General features: G+C 43.4%; 1 protein-coding gene across 1 annotated transcript in view; it reads left to right on the top strand.

The window, feature by feature from the left end:
* Nucleotides 1–5,129: 5,129 nt before the first annotated feature.
* The window catches only part of EFHC2 (EF-hand domain containing 2), a gene marked incomplete at its 3' end in the record, with an annotated part of 66,289 nt that continues 46,999 nt past the window's right edge, over nucleotides 5,130–24,419 (top strand). Inside the window, exons 1-3 of the mRNA XM_082484421.1 lie at nucleotides 5,130–5,198; nucleotides 14,514–14,702; nucleotides 19,596–19,746. Coding sequence (XP_082340547.1) covers nucleotides 5,157–5,198; nucleotides 14,514–14,702; nucleotides 19,596–19,746 — 382 coding nt within the window. The 5' untranslated portion in view covers nucleotides 5,130–5,156. The remainder of the gene's footprint in view (nucleotides 5,199–14,513; nucleotides 14,703–19,595; nucleotides 19,747–24,419) is intronic.

A 24,419-nucleotide genomic window follows, 5' to 3' on the forward strand; every position in this document is an offset into this window, starting at 1 on the left:
TGACATCCCAAACAGGTCAGGAGTGAAGGAAGGAAAACCAAATACAGTCAGGAGGGAAACAGATGCCTCTTTTCTTTATTGTGGCCATGAGTGCGACCCACCATTCTGCAGTGTCGGACGCCGTCATCAGGTGTCTGGATGCAGCAGTGGAGGTGACAGTGGCATTTCCCTGATATTCGTGGGGCTGTCTGAGGGTGGCTGCTCCTGTTAGACAGTCACTCTGTCCCCCTGCCATGGGGGCTTCGTGTTCCCAGGTGATTGGTCTTCACTCTGAAATAGATGTTACCTGGAGGGAGGAACGTGTGCTTCGCTCTTTGCACAGGGAACGACATAACTTGGAGGCCCCGATTGCATTTTGACGAATGGTTATATTGCTGCCGAGTGCTGTATTCATACTTTCCTCCTGTCGCTTTGTTAGGTGCGTTACTTATTGTGGGTTTTTCCTACTCTTCCCAGCAACTACTGTGTGCTGTGGACACGTGTCTATGGTTTAATTGCAAAAAAATCCACATTCTGCTTCTGAATTAAATTAGAGGCTTTTCTGTCGGGTTCATTTTACCAGCGTGGCTGCATCTCAAATCAGCCCACGTAAGGAGGGTGAAGAGGAACCGAACAGCTACTCCGTACTGCAGATCTCACTGAATTTATGCAGCGGGGGCAACTCAAAGGTATTTACCAGGCCCAGAATATTTCTTTTTCGTGTACTTTCAGAAGTGTGGGGGATTTAGGAAAGCAGCCCCTCATATTCTCCCTGACTTCAATGACGGGGAAGTCAGGCTGATTGCAAACATCCCTGAAGAGCTCACACCTTATGTAAAAGAGCTGGGTATCAGATGAGTCGGAACTTCAAAATGCTTTAAACAGGCACGGCAAAGTGAAACACGCCCACCGAGCTTGTTCCGTGAGACAGCAAACTCCTTCCACCAAGTTTCCAGAGGCTGATGAATTTGTGAGATGGTGTGATGGGGTGGGGACAGAAGGGGAGGAAACCCAGTCTACCGCAGGGCCTCTAGCACACAGGCTGCCCCAGGGAGGCAGCACCAACGGGGGTACGACGGCTCCCACCCTTCTCCCTGCCCAGCGCCTCCACAAAGGGCACGGCGGATCTGAGCGGGGTGACTCATGCAAACGTGCCTTATTAGGACATGCTGAATTGGAGCAATTAGCCATGGAAAGGTCATTCCGGCTAAGGAAACCTTCCAGTGAGACCAGGCTGGATGTAACTGCTTTTCTGCTCTCCTGTCCTCCACAGCATCACCAGGAGAAAAAGGCTACAGGCCATGAGCTGTGGAAATTCATGCTTAATACCTTGCCTTCTTGGGGCAGTGGGCAGCTGCAGCAATAAAGCACCAAGTGCCTGTGTGGTACATGGCCAGCACAGACCCACAGCCGCAAAAATGCCCGATTTTCCCTGTGCAGGTTGTCTGGAGCACTCCACAGCCGCAGCCAAAAATCTACGGTCTGAGCATTGTTTCCTGGCCACTGAAGAAGTATCTTTATATGATACATGTTTGTTAACCAGTGAAAATAAACTGAGTGAGGTAATAAAAGACATGGTAAAACATAAGGAATCGATATTTCTAAGGATTGTTCATTGATGGTATCGGCTGACCCACACTTCGCTGCAACGAACAGCCCTGTCAGGATTTGCCTGTTCCATTCCCCCCCCACTAGCTACAGGCCGGGCTGTAGCTCTCTGTGTGTCTATGTGTGTTTGATTCCTCTGATCCTATCCCCTATGTGGTTTCTGAGATGACTGGTACAGCGTTTGATATTTCTCTATGACAGGCCTAAGGAAGAAGGTATTAATAAGTAATAATTTTCCATTCTTAATTTCTGATACCTAATTAAGTGTATGTCAGAGTTCGACTTATGTTCAAGTTTTAGTGTGCTTACGTGATGATCCATATAGGGCCATAATTCACTTTAAATTAGGCAGCCTCGGGACAATCTAATTTTGGACAGCCCAGCCTTAACATGGCCTGTAAAACCAGTCCCAGAAAGAGGATGAAGTAACACATATGATGGAAGCAGAGATGTATTCACAGTGAAATGACACTAAATTTTGCTGATTTTAGTCAAACTTTCCTGGTCTCCTTTCCAAACTTTCCTATTCTAAACCAACACAACTTGGAAGTGGAAGATCTGGTCTTCCACTCAGACAAATGGACTAACAAGAGCCTGGAGCCAACAGCGTTTGATCAGAGTGAAAAACAGTATTTATTTTAAAATTAAGGCTTTTCTGGAAAGTTTTGGGTTGCTCAGAAGTTTACAATTTGAATACCCTTACCGATTTCAAGTTTGCTAGTAAAACTCAATCCTAATATAAACAGACTAGAATCTCTGTTTTATCACAAAACCAGTATTTTCTGTATTTTCCGCAGCTTTAGCTTCCCTCCTGCTTTCTTCCTCCTTTGAACTGTACAACTAATGCAGTCTTATGTACATTCACCACTATTATCCGTAGAGTACTGTCAGAATATACAGTTAATTTACTACTGCCAACTGCTTGCCTTTGTTGTTATTAACAATCTTCATTTAATAAAAAGCTTTTATCAAAAATGGTTTTCCTGTAGTACTTTTATTTTTTCCAGAAAAGGCATTAATTTGTTTTCACTTGGTCAATATTCTTGAGGGAACACAGCAAGGAACAAAAAAGATAAACATTGGAGAGAGACCCCAAAGAGAAGGTAATGTAGAAAGAAACTATTCTGTTCTGAAGTAGAATACACTTTATTTTTTTTTTCACTTTTGAAAGCAAAAAAATGATTGAAGACTGGTAGAAAACATCACATTGCAACCATGCTTTTGGTGTACAGGCAAGATGCTCCCCTTCTCCACAGCTCCCTGCGGCTTCTCTACTTGGTGAGGCAGAAGGTAATCCTTTGCAGAAAGATTTGACCTGAAGGTCAGGGACGATTCACTGGACTTTCTGCTGGAAATGTGTTGGACTCTCGATTGATGCCATGCACTTCACTAGCCTTCCTAAAGAAGCCATACAGCCCCTGCCCATTCTGCCTGACACCTTAGAGCTGCAGTTTACTGTTGATATCAGAAGAGTATTAAGACATTTCAGCCGCCCTGCTATGTAACGAGCCACAAAAACCCAAATAGGAGATACCAGTTCTGGAGGGAAAATGAAGTGAAAAGAGATACCAACTCTTCATTATTGTGTTTTGACAATGGTTACTATCCCAAATGAGACGTTGTGCCATTAGTTGCAAAGGGCCTATGGGGATTGTGCACAAAGCCGCAGCTGGGCTGGTTCAGTAATCTCAGAGAGACACATTGGCACATACATGTTGTAAAATGCTTTGGATCCACTTTCTGAAGATCCTCGCTCTCTAATGACAGCTGCCAAAACTGAAAGGTATGTTGTATGAGTATGCTAGCTGTCTCCTGTTCAACGTTTGTCAGGTACATAAAGACATATTGAAAGGAAATCAGGGGATCACATAAACGTGCAAAGAACAACGGGTGATGCTGAAGAGCTTCACTGCTGAAGTATGACAGTGTTGCATGCCCTGCAGAGACCCTTTCAGAATTTGCACAGCTTGCTTTCCTTCCTTCCTTCTCCTTTCCTTTCTTTCCCTTCCCCATTTCAAACTTTTGGCCAAAAAAATACAAAATGAAAGAATTTTGACTGAAAGCACAGTTTTCGGAATCAGAATATTTTGGCCCAACACCAATTCAGACAGCAAATGCTGCACAAGTGCTCCATGGGAGCTGTATGGGGAGCGCCTCCTGGACTCATTCAGACTGAACACATCGCCCGTGCTGTTCCACGAGCCTCTGTTTCAGGGAGGAGAGATGATATGTTATGGGAATTTCATGGCCTGATGCATCACAGAGTATGAAATATGGCAGGGGAGATCCACTCCATCTACGAGAATAAGGACATTAAGCAACTGAAGTACAGCTCCTCTGAGACAGCGTGATGGCCTATCAGAATTGAAATATTTGGGTTTCAGCTAACTATTTTACCCATAAATTTATTTTTCTGTAAAAAGCCGTTCTAATTAAAAAAATATATTCATGAACAGCTTTACGTAAAATGGAGGAACATAACATAGCACGGTTGCTGTTCTCTTGAACAGGCTTTGGAGGCAATCTGGAATGCATCCTCCCTTATTAACAACAAAAATGTTATTTCCATTAAAGAAAGAAACAACCCTGCCCCCCCCAAGCCATCCGTGAGAAACTCTCAATGTATTTGGCGTATTTCTGTTTGAAATTTAAATTTGAGCGTAATACCACCCACTGTATGAAATGAATGTGATTAAAACGATGGTTCCTTTTATTTTCAATTAAAATACATTTTAAATGTTTACCTTTCCGCACTAAATGCAAATGCAGGTGCATAATACAGCACTGGGAAACCAGAAAGTGGAAACCCACTGACCTAGTTTCACCATCCCGGTGGACTGAAATGCAAAAAAAAAAAAAAAAAAAACCAAACAAAAAGATGTAAAAGCATCCCACCCCCCGCTCCCCCAAGCCCGCCAGGGACCCTAAGTAAAATGCGCTGTATGAAAAAAAGTTGCAAAAAAGAAAAAACATTAAAAATTAATTAGTGCAGAAAATTCAGACGTGGTGGGATCTGCCCCTACCCGCGATCCCCGTTCGAGTTACTTTCGGGAGGGAACCACGTTCAGACAGAGGCTGCTGCGCTCCAGCAGGTGGGCGGGAGGCACGGGATTACACAAAGCTTTGGGCCTGAGGTAAATATGGAGAGATTTGTGAAGAGGACGACAGCGAAGGCTGAAAAATTAAACAAATGGATTCATATTTAGTCCTACTTCGGTCCCACAGGCCGCCAACCCTGGCTCGCCCCCGCCTCTGGGCCCGCACCGCCACACCTCCCGCGCTCCCGCGGGCGCTCCTGAGGACGAAGACCAGGGCCCGCCTCACTCCGGTACCGCCTGGGCGGGCTGTAACACCGGGGGAACCTGCGGCGGGGCCGGCGGAAGCGGGGACAGGCGTCCCCTGAGGCGCCCGGCCGTTGCGGGCCCAACGGCCGCCGCAGGGCGGGGTCCCGCCCAAGAGCGCGCGGCTCGGCCTGGCCGCCCTCCGCCCCGCCCCCTGTGACGTCACAGCCCGGTCTCCAGGCAACGACGCTCCCAGCGGCGCGGGGCTGCCGGCGGGCCGGGGCAGCCATGGCGCTGCCGCTCCTGCCCGGGGCCTCCCGCGACCGGAACGTGAGTGACAACGGAGGGGAAGCCCCTATCCCTCCCTGCTCCGGTGCCGGGGCTGCCGCGGGGGCGGCGCCGGCGCCGGCGCCAGCGCCAGTTGGCTCGGCCGCCCCCTTCAGGCCACGCCAGGCCAGGCCGGCGGCGAAGCGGCCGCCATTAGGGCGGGCGGAGGCAGCGCCCCGCCGGCCTGAGGGGGGATGAGGGCGGAAAAAGATGTGCTTTGGCTGTCGGTGGGACCGACTGGAGCGGGTGAGACGCAGGCGCTCCCTGCGGAGACGGCCCCAGGGTTGGCGAGCAAGAGCCGGTGCCACGGCCAGGCCTTTCCCCGCCTCTCCTTACCCGGCAGGTGGAAAGCGAGATGGTGTTAGGTGTACAAACCTCCTCTGGTTTTACCTTGGGAGGGAGAATACTTTGCAACTAGGCCAGGACTGAGGGATTGAGAAGCTGCTGTGGGGCAGTTTGAACTCTTGTTGTGTCTCTAACAAAGCAAAACGGGGAGAAGCAGATTCCCTCTAAATAAACCAGTCTTTGCAGATGGGGGGAAAAAACGCTAGGGATGCCAGTGTGGTTTTTCAGAATTGCCAGTACTATTAAATACCAATGGCAGTCTGAATATATAAGATGGTATTTTTATCATGAGCTACAATAGCAAATAAAAGCGATGGTTGCCATCATGACTTCAAACTCATTCATCAAGGATGGCTAGAAATTTGCTGAATACAATCTCTACTGTGAAATGGTACAGGAGGTAAGGAAGGATTCAGGTGTGCACTGTAGCTGGTGCCTTCAGGAAGCAAATGAAACACTGTAGACTATTAATTAATAATGTTAAAATATTTGGAAAGGAATCTGTTGTTTTCACACTATGAACATGGGGCTGTTAGGGCTCTCGTTTCTGCATCCTGACTGCTGGGGTGCTTTGCTAGCTTCTGAGCTGGGTCCACCCTATGAGGGAGACCGTAGAAAATAGTAATGTATTTTAGGGACAATTTGCAAATGATTTGTTAAGATGTGTATTAATGCCAATGATACCATAAGCATCAGTACCTCTTCAATAGGAGACTTGTCCACACTGGTAGTGTATCTGGGAGCCCACTTTATGAGCTATGAATCAGTTTACATTAACAGTGGTCCAGCATAAAACCTCTGGAAGGTCTCTAAACAAACAAGTGGGAGCCTAGGTGCTGGAACAGGGAACATGAAATTGAGTAGAAATATACGAACGCCCTGACCTCAGCTGGTGTGCCAGCATTGCATGGGTGTGTGCACACACAGTACCTCTTACAGCAAAAGCCCAGCTTACAAGCAGTGAGGATCTTTCAAGTAACTTCTTGACAAACACCAGGCTGGGTGCCATTGTTTTAGATGGAAAAACAAAAAAAAGGGCCTGGTGGTGAATCCTCAGTCTCTCCTGCTGAATTCAAATTTGTATTGTAAAGAGTTGGTTGTGTATATAGTGCTTCAGGTAGCTGCTGAGTAGGCATATCAGCAACCTTGAAATAGGTGTGTACCATTGGTATCTGCTGGGTGGAAGCAGAATAGCTAAGCTCAGTGTTATGCAAGACTTTATTGTTCTCCAAATTTTAATTTAACTTAATTCATAGGAATTAATGTTTTTGGAGTATGATGGAGTGGGTTGTCTCCAGAACACCCCATACTGGCGTACATATAGTGCATATATGTGTTATGAGAACTAAAGGGGTGAAAACCAAGTCATGATTGGCACAAAATGGCATTGTAGTACCATGGTTATACCATTGTCAGGGCTCCAAATCGCTCTTTTTGACAGTCCTTGAGATAGTGGAGTTAATACTGCTAACTCACCTTTCTTGAAAAGCATTTCTGATCTCTGCTTAGTTGTTGACTGTTAGATTTAATTATAATTTCATATAGTTCCACAAATGAGAGGCCAAGAAGAGCATATTTAAAGGAAAAAAAGTGTCACTGCTATAGAGAAATGAAAAGAACTATTTTCACCTGTTAGTACTCTGAGCATTGCCATCAACGCCTCTTACTGCACAGAAACAACAGTAGCAAAGCATGCCCTGAAGAAGGACAAGCAGGAGACAGGGGATTGCTGTTGCTGACAGACCTTGATTTATAATTATGGGTATTAATTCCACTCTTATAGCTGTTCAAGCTACTGCTGCAATCCTCTTTTCTCTGTCCCTAATTCTTCCACCTGCCTCATATATAGGCCCATGAAAGACAGTAGAAGAGGAGTACATATGCATTTTGTCTACCTTGGGTGTGTTTAATAAGGTGGCTGGGCTGTCCAGAATATCAGGGCTTTAAGATAGTTAGGGATGTGGAGTCTTAACTTGAGAGCAGCAGGGACTGCATTGGCAAATGGGGAGGAAGAAATTCTTCCGCAGTGCTTAGGTGTCTGGATCTAAGAGCCACGAACCCTTGTATTACTCCTCTGTTACGTTTAATTCTAGCTAGCTGTGCTGGGAACGCTTGCTTCCTTTCCAGCTAGGAGCAGAAACATCCAGGAGCAACGGCAGCAAGGCCAGGCAGCTCGCAACTGCCCCTGGTGCCGGCACTGCGAAAGGCAGCAGCCACTGGCCGGTTTTCACTATTTTTTCCTCCCTTAACTGTAACCAACTGGTGCCTGATTCAGCAGCTTCCCTGAGAGCGATGCTGCTGCTGCGGTCTTGTGTAGCTGGGACAAAATCTTGCTGCTTGGGCATCACAGCTAATGAGACTGGAGGGAAACATAGGGAGGTGATAGGCACTTTTAAAACAGCAGAAGTGGTTCCTATGGTAATGTAAGGTAATGTTTCCTTTGCGCTGAATGAAGAGCAGGGGTAGGCATAGCACAAGCAGCTCTGTATTTGATGTTTGGTTTGATGGGGTGGAGAAGAATGATGACTAGCAGAAGGCATCAGGAGCAGAAAATATTTTCTGTCTAAAAAGAGAGTAAAAGGAACCACCCGTATTTTTTCAAATCTCTTTAAAATCAAAATTACAGTAGTATGTGTACAGACAAGTCCACCCATCAGATAAACTCCCTTCGCCTCCTTTAAAACTCCTGTTCCTTGAACAGAAGTCCAAAGATGAGCTGTTCATCAGCAGTTCCTGTTGTGTTCACATGTGGGCAATCCAGATATCTAAGGATAGAGCAGGCTGGTGTTTTGTGCACAGGTTAGCCCATCTCCTGCCCACTTGTGAGGGGCCCTGGCTAATGGGGAGAAGTCAGGCCTTTCCACTTCACCGAGGCTGGGGAGGCCAGTCTGTGCTGGGAGTGCTGCAGCCCCTCGGCAAGGCTGCTGCTCCTCCGTCCTGAAAGCCTCAGAGAAGTGCCCTTGTCTGCCTGGCACTGGCAGAATGGGGTACTCACACATCATTTACCATCCTGTTGAATTCAAAAGTATATTCATTTCTTTATTTTCACAAACAGTAACTCCTAGGTTACCTGTTTGAAAATTTCACTACCTGTTGCATACCCTTGAAAAGGGGAGCTCCTCTTTTCTTTTGTTCCTGCCACTGAAGCCAATGTTTAAGAGCCGTGGGGCGACCTATGTACTGTAGCTCCTGTCTGCAGAGCCCAACTGGTATTGGAATTGCTCAATAGCGATATTTTCAGCTTTGTCCATATAAGTTATATGTGTGTCACCTGTTTGTCAGGACAGAAAATCATGGATCTTGATAACTGTGTTTAATCCTGCATGTGGTGGAAATGTAGCATATAGTAGGTTTACTCTGTTACTGCAGGAAAAGGTTTATGCATTCAGAGTCTGAACTGTGTTAAGAATGACACTGGTTGCAATGCAACAGCATTGTTACTTCCTTTGTTAGAGTTACTGGTCCACTTCCTGTTGTCCAAGGCAGCTGCCCCTTCTGATACCAGATTGATGTTCTTGCCTTTTATCAGCAGCTAATGGAGAGGACTGCGTATTCATGTGCGTCAGACTTACCAGGTGCTAGCTGACTGGTGTATTTTCGTGCCTGAGGTTTGAAATCCCTCTTGAAAAGAGAATTCTGTGCAACAATTCTGCATGGCATTTCTCAGAGACTCAGACAATGAGTGTATCGATCTCTGGGGGAAAATACGTTCTTAAGCATATCAGTTTCTGTTGCAAACTTTAGTGGCACAGCACAAATTCCCCATCTTCCTTGTTTGTTGCAGAAGATTGGAATTGCCCTCAACTGTGCTGCTGCTGCTGTCTCTATGTTTCCTGGCTTGAGTAATCCTGCTGCTCTGTAATCATTGGTGCCAAAACGGGACATTAGTTTTTCCTGACAGAGTGCTTGCTGACCTCTTTATAAGTAAGCCTGCCTGCTGTGCCTTCCCTTCTCCTTGCCCTGGCCTTCTTTCCTGAACCCCTTTCGCTACTTCCTGCCCTTCAGCCCCACTCCCCCAGATCTCTGTCTTTTCACTACCCCCAAACCCAAATCTTCCTGTAGCTGCCTGTCAGGGTTGCATTTTCAACCCTTTCCCTTATATCCATCTGTTGTCTTCTCTCAGGCTGTACCAGCTCAGGCGATAAGAGCAAGCTAATACAATCAGAGAATCATAGAATAGTTTGGGTTGGAAGGGACCTTTAAAGGTCATCTAGACCAACCCCCCTGCAATGAGCAGGGACATCTTCAGCTAGATCAGAGCCCCATCCAACCTGACCTCGAATGTTTCCAGGGATGGGGCGTCTACCACCTCTCTGGGCAACCTCAATGTAAAAAATTTCTTCCTTATATCTAGACTGAATCTTCCCTCTTACAGTTTAAAACCATTACCTACCCCTTGTCCTATCACAACAGACCCTGCTAAAAAGTCATTCTTATTTTTCTTATAAGCCCCCTATAAATATTGACAGGCTGCAATAAGGTCTCCCCAGAGCCTTCTCCAGGCTAAACAACCCCAACTGTGTCAGCCTGTTGTCACAGGAGAAGTGTTCCATCACTGACCATTTTTGTGGCCCTCCTCTGGACCTGCTCCAACAGGTCTGTGTCTTTCCTGCACTGATGCAGGCTGTTAGCATGGATGCACCGTGTTCTGGAATGTGTTAGAGGGGCACCACAGTTGATGGGAGCACTGTCTTAAGGTAATGCTTCTTTTATAGTACCACTTAACCTCTGAAGATATTGAAATCTCTGCAGAAAGCTGGGAATGATAAAAGATTTGAAAATCGGTAGCTGAAATAATGGCTTTTCACTAAGCAGTGAGTGCTAACTTTGCGAGAGATGCTACTTATAAGTATTGCAGGAACTTGTGCTGTTTGTCTTGTCTCTGTCTGGTGGCAACGTGGGCTTTCCACAGGGCAGGAGGTCACATGAATTTGACTGGCACAGCGTGCAGCATTTGCATTTATTTCCATTGCTTAGCTGAAGCAAACAGGAGAGTGTGTCAGCAGGCTAGAGTAGTTCAGAAATGCCATAGTTCATCCTGATGCAGGATATGAGCAGGGCCTCCACAGTGCAGCTGCTGTTCTCAAGGTGGGAATTAAAAACAGATACAGGGAAGAAAACCAGACTGCTACCAGCGGATTCTGCCATAACTCCCTGTGGGACTTGGTTAAAAACACGTAGCTCCTGAGACAGCATGTGTCACAGGGCTCCCTCATCACTCCAGCCACTGTGGGGAGAGATTTCCAGTTGTGTTTGGTTCAGCTGAAATGTGCAGCTCCCTGATGAGTTTGCTGTGACTCTGTATGAGATATTAAAGAGCAAGATGGAGAGCACGAGGCAGTGTTCCCCAAGGACTGCAGTGGCTGAGTTTGCAAAGCCAATAGCTGCAGTCAGAGAATCCTGACCTTTGTATTAGTCATTATTGAGTGTATCCTCAATATTTATTTCAGGCTCACCGCACAGAAAATGGCCAGCTTTGTTCAGCAGATCCACAGCCTGCTCAGTTCAGCTGCATTAGCACAGCAGACACAGTAAAGCTCTTTCCCTGTGCTCTCACAGATTTCTTTTAGAAGTCATTTAATATTACCGTGGAGGTAACACGATGTTCTGTCACTATTTTAGGCTGGATGTGGTCTGACTTCATTAGCCATGAATGACATTCCCAAATATAATTTTTCTCGTTTGTGATCTTCAATTATAATTACTCTTCTTCTTAAACTTTCTTTTGTATTTTTTTGTTGTTGTTGTTTTGTTTTGTTGTTTGTTTGTTTGTTTGTTTTTAAGAAATAACTGTACAGACCTTTAGAAGATATTATTTTGCATATGGATTTAGCTGCTTTTCATGGAGAAGGGGCTTATAAGTAATTCTATGATTAGGAATCTAAAATAGTCTTTCTGTCGAACCCTACAAAGTTACAAGAATGCCACAAAAGATACTTAACAGAATTGCAGCTGTTGGGCTGTGTATTTTTCATATCAAATTATGAATGATGTTGCTATTTTGTCCCTAAATTCTGGAAAATTTCCAGGAGAAGCAAACCTGGATTATTTTGAATAACACTTTACCACGCTGTAGCTCGCCAAAACCCAGAAACAGATGAACAGCAAATGCTTCTAGAAGAAGCTTTGAGGACATGAAAAGCTTTCCTTGGCTCAGGAAAACTGCCACCCTCACTGTGCTTTGTTAACTATGTCTTTCTCCCTAACTCATGCTTTGGTAATAGGGGGAACATAATTAAATACTTGAGGTGCCAAAAAGTGGATCTGTTCTATTGCACTTTCAGTATAAATCAGATGTTTCTGCCTAGAAATTTCCCTTTTAAAACTCAGCTTGACTGTAGTTATTCCACATTTGAACTGATAAATGCTGAAAGCTCCCTCCCATTCTGACTTCTCCCCACCTCTTTATCAGTTTACCGAGGAACAAAATTATTAAAAAAAATAATAGAAGAAGAAAGGGCAGCTCAGTAGTGCTCAAAGGAGAGAGAGAAAACCATCCCAAGTGCAGATATGTTACAAAGTGGGTGCCAGACCCCATCAGTGCCCATCCGTTCCAGTGTCCAGTACCAGGAGAGCGCCTATGTTCACTTTTTCAGGGAAGGGTGGGATGACCACATGAAGATCTGCTCCTAATGCCTAAATGTTGGTGCTTACACTGCTGTGCACCACAGCATAAAATTTTATATCACAGCTCAAAAAAATGTGCTGGTATGAAATATTTTATTTTCAGCATCATTCCTGCAAATATACAACTCTTCTTTTAATCTTGCTAAATTCCTGGCTTGAGCAATGTTGTGTGGCAGGGGGGGCTATGGATTAATTAGTCATTACACAAACGAGTATTTCCTTTTATTGATTTTCTCTTTTTATTCAGTAACCCTTGTTCTTGAGTTATGAACATATGGTTCAGGAGTACTTTTTATTTTCCTTTGTATTATTCTTTAAACTATGATACTTGCCATGTGCCCTTTTGTCCACCTCTCTTCAAAACATTGCTTACCTTTTCAATATCTTCTTTGGGGAAGTGATACCGCGCTCCCAATCATTACTGTCCCCAGCATATGAACCTTAGCTCATTTTGCAATGACTGTTTCAAAGGGTGCTGGCTAGCCCAGCTTTCGTTAACCTAAGCAAGGTATGGCCAATGATTATTATGGTATTAAAAATAATAATTTGTAAAAATAACAATTTATTATTTTTCATACCACTGTCCTTGCAAAACAACACAAGTGGTATGCAAAAGGGTTTCAAGCAAAGGTTAAGCTAATTGAGCTGTTCGTGTCAAGGGCAGCTCTCCATCCTGTATCATTGGATTTAGAGCACTGCAAAGCAGGTGAATGGTTCAGATTGTAACTTTCAGTGTGCAGTAGCTTGCCTATACGTGCGTTGAATGTTATGAGCCATGAGGTTGGGTAGCTTCCTTTCAAATTCCTCACTCTCTTTCATATCAGCAGAATGAAATAACTACTTGGTTACTTTCAGGTTTTGCTGCTTCACTGCTTGCGCTTGTTCACAGAACTGCTGTGCTGTGTAACGTTATCTTGGAGCACTTGAATGTTGCCATGATGAAAAACAATGATCTGTCCCTTTTCTTTGTTGTTTTGCTTGGCCATTTTTTTGATTCCTGATAGTAACTTAGAGTTGTCTACAACCTTGAGGGAGTACTGTTTAAAATATATATGCATGTGATAATTAGTGTTGCTCAGTCTTCCAAATGAGAGGCAATTTTGGCCCTCTGCTACTTTGCCAATATAGCTGCTCCAGTGCTACTGTGAAAATTTTGCTGTCCAGCCTTTTCCTCTACCAAGGCTTTCTTTGTGCTCACCCATAACATCAGTTCTTCCCCCTTCAGACTCAGCTTCCTCCATGTTCACCCAGTCCCAGGCTAAGGCAGGGCACAGCTGCGGTAGTCTCCATCTCCCCTTGCTAGGTGTGCCTGGGTGCAGTTACCCATGGCCCTTCTCTGCCTTCCCAGGCCAAGTGTTTTGAGGATTTGAGAGGGTGAGGAGGGGAGGAATAGCAGAGCCAGAGAAGCTGAGTCAGAACTGTGGCTCATGGGAGGAAGGGTTAGTGGAGCTTTCTGTTGGCTTTTCCTATTTCCTTGTCCTCTTGTGCGAGACTGATGTGTGGGGTCATTAGGGGATTGCTGCCTGAGTGCAGCTCACACCAAGGGAACTGGCCAGCAAAGCAGGCAGCTCATTAGGAGGGACAGGACTGATACTTGTGTGAGGCCAGAAACTTTCTGCATCACTTCAAGACTGGCTCTAGCCCCAGCCACAAAATGCAAGTAGGCAAGATGGGTTTCTTTGCAGTTGGTTGTGCATATTTTTTTAAGCGCTTCATCCTTAATTGCCCGAAAAAATAGTAATAATATAAAGAAATCACTACAGAGACTTTCTTTTGGAATAAGCCCAGATGGAATGAATATTCTGTCTTTTGATTTAGATCCAACTTCCCAAAATTCAAGTGTGTTCACTAGTGCCGAGCTATTTATTTTGCACTCAGGGATGCAAGTGTAAATAAGATCTTTGACATAAGTAATGAGAGCAGGCTGTTCTCTGGGTGCTCCTGAACTGTTTCCATTTGTCCTCTGGAGATCTATAGAAAAGGCTTTTCGCATCTACCTTTTGCAGCAGTTCTCATGGGTGACTTGCTTCTTTCTACCACACGCCTCAATCCTTGTTGTAGGGGAGGAGGAGGGGGGAAACGGCTGGTATCATCCTGTTTCTCAGCCTGGGTAAATTACTGGAATATTTTTCCATTTTCATCTATAAGGCTGGCAAATTCACCACTGAAATATGCCGCTTCACTTGCAGCATTCCAGTTGTTACAGGTTTTTAGACTCTGTATTTAAAGTAATTATAGAGAAACTTTTACATGATAAGTCCCCCTTACCTAGATAGTTAACTCTTATGGATTTTAAAACAAACACACAGATGTTTTTTTCTCTTTTTTTTTCCAAACTCTTGACAGATAGGGAAAGAAAAGTTCCACAAGTCACAGCATTGGGGTTACTGCAATAATGTTGCTATGCTGGTTGGAGAAGATAAACCTGGAATAGGAGGTGAACCGTTACCTGGTCAGAAGCTGAAACCTGAATACAGTGTGTTTCCTAAAGGGATGGGAAGTGATGCTCCTGCTTGGGTAGCATTTGACAAGCAGGTATGTAGAAATCTGTATGTGTATGCTTTTTATGAATAGCTACAGTATGACAAAGATGGTGCAAAGGTGAAATTCAGTTAGTCAGAAGATTATTTTGTGCATGCAAAAACAAGCTTCTAGATAGACTGAAAGAGTGGTAACGTCTATTTTTCCATCAGATTGGTATATTGGACAATTAATAAAAACATATATCATGCCATACAGCAACATAAAAAATATTTACATGTTGAGCTACATCTCCTACTGGATATAATAAAAATAAGGGAGTGGTTGATATATTTCTTTTTAGTAAAAATGGTGACAGTAAAGGAATTTTTTAGCAAGAAGATAAGAATGAATGTAAGGTAGGCCCCGGTCCAGGAAAAACTGCGTGGGCACTCGGAAACCAATAACCACAGTGGAGTGCTATAGGCCTGGAATTCACTTATGCCATTCATGTTTGCTTGCTCAAAGTCCTGCTGACTTTAGTGTGACCTGTTCATGTGTAATATAGCTAGATTGTGTCCATTATAGACATAGGAATTTAAAAATATTTTTTTTTTATTTTGTAAGAATGTAGTGACACCTTTAAAGTTAGAGTTATCAAATAACTGTAATCTGTGATGATATGAATTTTGTAGCACAGTCATTACTTTCCATGTTTAAATTTACATTAAATTCTACTTAGTGATGTTTTATTTCTAAAGCAAAAAGCCTACAATCAGAGAAGAAAAATGATCCAGAAAAATAAATCATTCAGCAAATCGCAGAAATGTTGCATGACTAAATGATTACAGTATTTGAATATTGGGAAGAATGGCTAAGATCATAATTTTTGCTTTAAAAGAAAAGCCATGCAGGTAATTGCGGTACAATTATGCATTCGTCTCTTTGGCAGACCAGAACTACTACAAGAAAATGTAAGGCTTGAACAGATACATGTGACTTCGGTTAGCATTACCTCCAATGTCCTTAGAATTGCTCACATAGTTTTCAGCAATGTGCTTAAGTGTGAATTGGTCTAATGTGCCAAAATGTTAAGGCTTCAGCCAGTCCTGCACTTGCTTTAGCTGCACCCTTCTCTCAACGAGGAGGTGTGTACTGGCTTCTTCAGGGCCATATGTAAGTTAGCAGGACTTGGACCGGAGTTTATGAAATAAGGGGGTTAGGTAGGATGCAGTGGGAATCTGCCACTGAACACAGCTAATGAGATGAACTGGCTAGCTTTTCGACGTTCGTTCTCTAATCAGCTTATTCCTCCCCAGGACAATACGAGGGGGGGTGGGGGGGTGGGGGGGGTGGGGAGGGGTTTGCAGGTTCAGAATTGGCCTCTGGAGGGCTCATGTGTTTGTATTAATTGCAGACACTTAAGGGGTACTACCCAACTAATTTAGCTTCCCCAGTTAAGACCCTAGAATGCAGCTATGTCCTGCAGTGCTGCAGTTTATGACTCAGCAAAATGGACTACATGAAGAATGGTTTGGGTAGGTGTTTATCTTTTTAAGTGTAGTCTGCTTTCTTACCATTTTTCTATGGCTTCTAACTTTCAGCTGTACCATAGTAGCTGGAGGACGGACAGGCATGAAACCTTATTATTAAGTAGGTTAAGGAATAGGTTTTTCAATTTCATATGCCTAATACGAAGCAGGTGGAAATTTAATTTCTTCTACGATTAAGTACACACGCAAGGCCTCCTGGGCTTGAAACGATGTTTATAATTTGACTGCCACAGGTGCCAGGAAAACCTTGTGCCAACTTTATAAAATGCCACAAAGTTTATTCAATATTTGTTACTTTTGGTTTTCATACATAACATTTAATTTTTTAGAGTGGGATGGGAACGTTGCACCCAGCAATGTAGTACAGATGAGACGTGAGTTAGGAAGTGTTACATTTCAAGTATTTTTAAAATTAACTTTGCTTTAAAATGCAAAGAAAATCATCTTCTTTTCTGTTCCTTCCCCTACTCACCCTGCCTGAATCATCTGTTTTGATCTGCAAAATTGAAGTTGGCTGCTGCATATTATTTCATACAGTAGCATGTTGATAAGGGTATAAAGAGAATAAAGTTTAAATGCAAAAGAACTTGCACAAACTCCTTGAATGGAGTAAACCAGAACATAGGTGTATGGTCAGTGAAAGAAATAAATACAGTGTATTTTATACCTGATTGTGCTTGGAGATCTATGCAAACAGACCATTTCACCTGGCTGGTGTCTCAAGAAACACCCATTGTCAGAAAAGGTCATTGACAAAACTAAGAATAATTAGTAATCAAATAGGGCACTTGAACAATATGTTTGTCAAACAACTATACTCTAGTGGGACTAGCAAAACAGGGAAAAGAGTGTACAGGAATTTTCCGGTGGCTGCATGGCTTATCAGCATCTGGACAAGGAATGAAATTCAGCCTCTTGGTCAGCTGAATCCCAGAATGTTCAGACTGGGATATAGTGTTCCACCATAGTACCTTTTAGGTCCCCTGGAGTATTCAAGAGATTTACACAACAGTAACTGCAGGCTAGGAAGGATACCTTGGTCACAAAAATGGCACTATACACCAATGTTTAGACAAACGGAAGGAAGAAGACATGTTAAAGGACAATAGAGGTGTTAAAGGAGGTGATTCTGCCCCTCTACTCCACTCTTGTGAGACCCTACCTGGAGTACTGCATCCAGCTCTGGAGTCCGTCCCCAACATAAGAAGGACATGGACCTGCTGGAGCGTGTCCAGAGGAGAGCCACGACGATGATCTGAGGGCTGGAGCACCTCTCCTATGAGGAGAGGCTGAAAGAGTTGGGGCTGTTCAGCCTGGAGAAGAGAAGGCTCTGGGGACATCTTATTGTGGTCTTCCGGTACCTAAAGGGGGCCTACAGGAGAGCTGGGGAAGGACTTTTTACTAGGGCATGTAGTGATAGGATGGGTGGATTGGCTTTAAACTGGAAGAGGGCAGGTTTAGATTAAACATTAGGAAAAAATTTTTCATTTTGAGGGTGGTAAAGCACTGGAACAGGTTGCCCAGAGAAGTTGTTGAGGCCCCATCCCTGGACGTGTTTAAGGCCAGGCTGGATGTGGCCTTGGGTGACTTGGTCTAGTGGGAGGTGTCCCTGCCTATGTCAGGGGGGTTGGAACTTGATGATCTTCAAGGTCCTTTCCAACCTAAACCATTCTATGATTCTATGACAATAGAGTTGTTTGTGTTGGCTCTGTTGTATGTCAGATGTTTTATCCAGTGTTTTTGTGTTTGATACATGAAACAGTGAAATCCACAGTTAAAAATTACATGTGGCCAAGATGCATTTTTGTTTATTTTCAACTATTGAGTCTGTAGGTTGTTCAGAAACTTGCATGTTGTACTGCTTAAACAAACCATAACAGATAGTGTCTAGATTCTTTTTGTGAGGGTTTAATGCCATCAGGTTTAACACGTAACAGTTATGTCATTTGGTTATAATTTAAATTTTATTTCTCTAATGGTGGCTGGTCACAGTGCAGGAGAGTTGATGCCAAAAATGTGTCTGTCATATCGTTAGATGCATCCCAATCAGTGGGATCTTAGCCTTTGAAATAGTTTGCGGAAACAGAGTGTTTCTCATCTTGTAGTTACCCTGCCTGAGAGAAGAGAAAGTGGCCTATTGAGAAGTCTGACTAGGACGCAGAGTGGCTATTCTTGTGTGCTCCTGAGCAAGCCACTTAGCTCTCCCCCCCTAGATGTAGAAAGACGTTGTGTTTGTCTGTTAGGGTGTTTTAAAATCTCTGTTGTTAGTATTCATGGAAGTACTTTGAAGTTCTCAAAGGCACGTGCCAAAGGAATACAGACTATTAACTGGTCTGTTCTGTGTCATACAGGGATCTTGGCTAGCTCACTAGATTTCAAGCATTTTCAAGCTATGGTCTGCCAGATGCTCTCTGAAACATAGAGAACAGTTAAGTTGTCTTTTTTCCAATGCTTCAGTTTGTCTAATATATCAAGAATAAAGGTAATTTAATATATTAAATAGAATCATTGCAAAGAGTGAACTATGGGTTAGCACTGATTTGACCCAACTGTTTTATGGGGCAGGATGGAAACCTTATTTTAATTGTTGCCTCCTTGCACATACTTATCACAGAAAGCATCCTGGTAGATAATGCACTAACTAGATACTTCTTGCACATTCCCTTAAAATTGTTCTTGGTGATTAAACACCATAAATGATATCAAGAAGTGCAAACTGTGTAATGGTCTGCTGAGTTTGAATTGTCATCACCAGACATAGAGGCCACTGTAGTAAACCACTGAGCACCTCAACCTATGAAGGTTTTTTTTCTTGCATTATTGCTATTGCAAGAGACCTTGAAGACCAGTTGGTATGCTCTCTGAGATTTCCCCACTCACTGAATTGCAGAACCAGGTAAGTTTTGAATGCCAATATTGCATGGCTCTAAATGACTCCTGAAAAACATCATTTCTCTCTGACAGTCTTCAATACCATTCATTAGACAGCTTTCAGGATCTGCTTAAAAGAACTCTCCTTTCCACTTACCTCAATAGTAAAGCCATTACTATCATAATGCATTTTATTTTCCAGCGATTCATTGAATAGAAGTCTAAAATTTGCTTCAGGACCTAGATAACTCTTTGTGTTATCCAAAGTGCTTTGTTCGGAAGATTTTCCAAGCAGCCTGCTGATAGTTTTATATTCGATTTCTTTCTTTATCTCTGCTTAGATGTTGTGATAATAAAAATGCCAAGCAAAGAATTTTGAATTTATGTGATTTAATGTGGATTTCTAGTCTTACATGTGTGAGAAATAAATCTACCTTCTGAAATCCATATATTTAGTTACTTATAATCTATACAAGTTTATTTTATTGACATATTTTGCAAAAGCATTGAAAATTTTGCTGCCTTTATTTATTGTTTTTAATAGGTATTGTCTTTTGATGCCTATTTTGAGGAAGAAGTGCCTGACAAAAATCAAGAGCTATATAGAATCAGACATTGTAAAATATACTTCTACCTTGAGGATGATACAATTCAAGTGGTTGAACCTCATGTGAAAAATAGTGGCATAACTCAAGGTATCTGTTTTCAATTGCACTCTTTTTTTTTTTCTGCCTATACAGTCGTGGTCCATTCTAATGGATACATAACATGAATTCTTATAGTTAAAATTGGCTAAAGTGAACAGGTATAATTGTCTTTTCTTGTTATGGATCATAATCACAGAATCACAGAATTTTCAGAGTTGTAAGGGACCTCTAGAGATCATCTAGTCCAACTCCCCTGCTAAAGCAGGATTGCCCAGAGCACATTACTCAGGACTGCATCCAGGCGGGTCTTGAAAATCTCCAGAGAAGGGGACTCCACGACCTCCCTGGGCAGCCTGTGCCAGTGCTCTGTCACCCTCACCGTAAAGAAGTTTTTCCATGTATTTGAACGGAACTTCCTGTGTTCTAACTTGTGCCCATTACCCCTCGTCCTGTCACTGGGAACCATTGAAAAGAGCCTGGCTCCATCCTCCTTCAACCCACCCTTTAGATACTTGTACGCCATAATAAGGTCTCCTCTCAGCCTTCTCCAGGCTAAAGAGTCCCAGCTCTCTCAGCCTTTCCTCATAAGGGAGATGCTCCAAGCCCTTAATCATCTTAGTTGCCCTTCGCTGGACTCGCTCCAGCAGTTCCCTGTCCCTCTTGAACTGGGGAGCCCAAAACTGGACACAGTATTCCAGTTGTGGCCTCACCGGTGCAGAGTAGGGGGGGAGAATTACCTCCCTCGACCTACTGGCCACACTCTTCCCTATGCAGCCCAGGATTCCATTGGCCTTTTTGGCAACAAGGACACATTGCTGGGCCATGGATAATTTACTGTCTACCACTACCCCCAGATCCTTCTCCTCCGAGCTACTTCCCAGCAGGTCTGCCCCTAACCTGTACTGGTGCCTAGCATTCTTCCTCCCCAGGTGCAGGACCTTGCACTTGGTTTTGTTGAACCTCATTAGGTTCTTCTCTGCCCAGCTCTCCAGCTTGTCCAGGTCACACTGGATGGCAGCACGGCCCTCTGGGGTGTCAGCCACCCCACCCAGTTTGGTATCATCAGCAGACTTGCTGAGGATACACTCTGTCCCCTCATCCAGGTCATTAATGAATATATTAAACAAAATTGGACCGAGTATTGACCCCTGGGGGACACCACTGGTTACAGGCCTCCAACTAGACTCTGTGCCGCTGATCACAACCCTCTGAGTTCTGTCCTGCAGCCAACTCTCAATCCACCTCACTGTCACCTCATCTAGCCCATACTTCCTCAGCTTCCTAATGAGGATGTCATGGGAGACAGTGTCAAAAGCCTTGCTGAAGTCAAGGTAGATGACATCCACAACTTTCCCCTCATCCAGCCTTAATGTGAACTTTTTTATTGTATTAGTTTCTGAAGATGTAGGTTAATAAGGCAGATAACCCCTCCTGCACTAACACACAGTTTTTTCTCTAATATAGCTGTTTGAAGTCATATGATATTGGGCCTACTGTCAGTGTCATGTCACTTCTGCCAAAACAATTTGTGTTCTAGATCTCCATTGCTGAGCCTGGTTCCTCCCATCTTGGCACTGACAGTAAGTTCTCTAGCTACAGCTTTGTAATTGTTCATTAGCTGCTGCAGTATCTCTGCCATTGTTGAAGGAGAGTGCCTTTTGTGCTTCTGGCTGTTGGTTCTTTTGTGGTTAAATGCCCTTGGCACAGTAATTTTTCCTTGACACCTCTAAGCTAAGAAGCTGCCTAGCCTCAGTGTCACATCACTTCACTTGGGCCAGCCTGAGGACTTTTGGAGGAGGGTTTACTGGGCTGATTTACTGAAGTATTAATGGACTTGGTTTACATTAAGAAAATGTGATGTAGCAGTCAACATCCTGTTGCAGAAGCGGAGCACAGCTGCTGCTTCTTGGTGTTTATGGGTCATTGCCAGAATTAAAAAAGTTTTCAAGGGATATAGTCCAGATAAGCAGGATGTCTTGGGATGACTGCGCCTCCCAATCCCCAAAGATCTTTTGTATGTTCTGGTGGATCTTAGCACAGCAATTTTCAGAAATAACTTAACCATTTAATTACCTTATTCTTTTCCAAGATGAGCTGATGCTATCAATTTCGTTGTCTACAGAGTAGGATAATATTTAAAGGTGTTATGTGGATCATTACTGTTAGACTTCATATAAAATTACCGGGCAATCTTTTCTTAAACCAGTAATTCAGGCCCTGCTTTCCCTGTGTTGAGTGGTTCTTCTTGCCAGAAATCTTACTGGCTCTTCAGGAGGAACTGATTTTGAATTCAGAGGAATCTTGTCCTACTCCTACCTGGGCAAGTGCTTTTTCAAGACCTGGAGAAAAGCATGTTGCATCTCTTTTCTTGGGAACTTGCAAGTTACTTATCCCCTCACTGTACTCATATGTATGACGCCAGAGACATTATCAGGTTTAGGTTTTCCTTGACTTGTCTGTCACAGGAGTGGGAGCGGCTGTTTCTGGATTTTGTGGCTTAGAACAAATGAGCATCAACAAAAGAAGTACAGTTAACCTGAGGGGCAGAGGCAGCGTCTTTGAGAGGGAAGGTGGAAGCCAGGTTCATTAGAGCAGGATAAAGCAAATTCAAAGCTGATTCCTTTGAATCTAGCTATAGAAATGAGTCATTTTCATTGTCTTTGTTGTATGGGTTGTGCAGACTGCCCCTTCAGGCCTGATGTGGCTGGCAGTCTAGTCATGATCCTGCAGTGACAGGAAGGCTTCAGTTTCCCCCATTTCCTTGGTTGTGTCTCATGTTAATGGTTTTGGAGTCACCTTTGGTAACTGAATAGTGTTAGAGAGAAACAAGAATTCTCTCCATCTTCCACACAAGGATGTTTTGAAGGCCTTTACAGCTTTGTATGAGTACTTCATGTGGGATAAATGAGTATACACAACATATTAAACTGATGGATTAAAAAGAAAAGTTCCAAGATCTCAAAAGTGCACTTAATTTGTTTGTTGCTGGTACCTGGGCTGGTAAGGAAGCTCTGTATATTGATTGTGTTTAGGAGGGAAGAGATACTGTGGACTGAAAAGCCCAAGGACTATTTGGGGTGTGTTTAGGCTTCACAGTTGATGAGATAATCTGGGGCCTATACTTTATCATAAACAGCTACATAAATATTCTTACTATCCTAGAGATTAATACGATGTAGAGGGAAAAAGGTGGTGGAGATGCCTATCAGAGGACTCTTTACTCACATGCACTTGGGCAGTGGCTTCATACTCCATAACTGAAGAACAACCACAAAGTTGTTATGTTGAAGGCACTAAATATTTGTTGAATAAATGCAAAAGCAGTGTTTCTTAAAAAGAAAGCCCAAACAAATAACTGCTTGTCTTACTCCGTTTTCAATTAAGAATTGGCCCATTGCCTCTTTTATTGTAATTATATATATCTCTTATGGTGCTCAAATTCCCTGTCCTGACTGGGAATTTGTAAGCCTAAGAACAACGGAAGCGTAACTGTCTGCATTGTGAAGCTGGTAAACTGAAGCACAGAGGAATGAAAATCTTGCCCGTCATCATGCACAAAAGATTGTTAACAGTATGAGGAACTGAACAGAACTGAAGTTCAGGATCTTAACCATAATGCTGTCCTCTGCATCTCTGCTGAAATACATCATCTCAGTTAATTAAAAGGCCAGGGGTTTGTAGGGGACAGTTCAACTGTAGGAAATCTTGGGTTGTTGAAAGGCAAATTGCACCGAACAAAAGAGGACAGGTGTGGGGATGTGGGTGAAGAAAGAAGTGCGGGAACATCAGGAGCAGAATAGGCTCAGTCTATGTGAACCGTTGGGGAGTGGCCGTGGCAGGAAAGGGGTTGTGTAAAGGAGGAGTGGCAAAAAAATATGATGGAAAAAGTAGAATTGAACTGTTGAAGGCAGAAGGTGGTGGTGACCTTAACTTGGATGTTTACCCTGGCGGAAAAGATGTAAAATAGACAGCTCAAATGGCTGTTCTCAGGAGTCTTCTTGCAGAGTAGATATAGCAGTGGTGGGGTAGATCAAAGGCAGGTGGTAGGCTAGATCAAAGGTATATCTTCTTAGCTTGGCTGCTTAATGCCTTGAGGCCACAGGATTACCACTGTTTGTGCCATGACCCACAAATGAGACCTTGATGGTCTGAATGGGTGTCTCTGGGCATGGTGGGATCAGAGAAACGTAGTAGTTTCCCACTGTACTCTCCACTGTGGGTAGCTCTTGTGGCTTTGCAGAAAAAAAGCTTGGAGAGGCTTATGGACTGCAGGAAGATTTGGTGAAGGAACAGCTGTCGAAGAAGTTAGAAGAATTTCTAACTTTGGTTATGATTTTACAAAACTAAAACAAATTGGCTTCAGAAAAAAAAAGCCAGAAACTCTGCTTTTACCGTTGGTTAAAATCTCAGAGTGACACAGTAAATGGTCTGTGGGAAATGTATTTCAGTGACTTTAAAAAAGAGCATTATGGAATCGTCTGCTGTACTTGGACGTGAATTTGGACAGATAAGGTTACTATCAAATAACTGAAATTTAAACTTCATTTAATTTTGGAAACTGCCTTCCTATAGTTTGAACTTTGGAAAATATTAGAAGCATTAGAAGAAATATATACAAACAGAAAAATTAAATGCAAAACAAAAAGGAATGCAGAGGCCTGGCTGAACTTGAAAAACCAGAATAAAAGCAAAAAATACCAGGACAATCAAAGTGCACAAAA

This window comes from Vanellus vanellus, assembly GCF_965231255.1.
Source record: "Vanellus vanellus genome assembly, chromosome: 1".
In the NCBI taxonomy this organism is placed as follows: Eukaryota; Metazoa; Chordata; class Aves; order Charadriiformes; family Charadriidae; genus Vanellus; species Vanellus vanellus.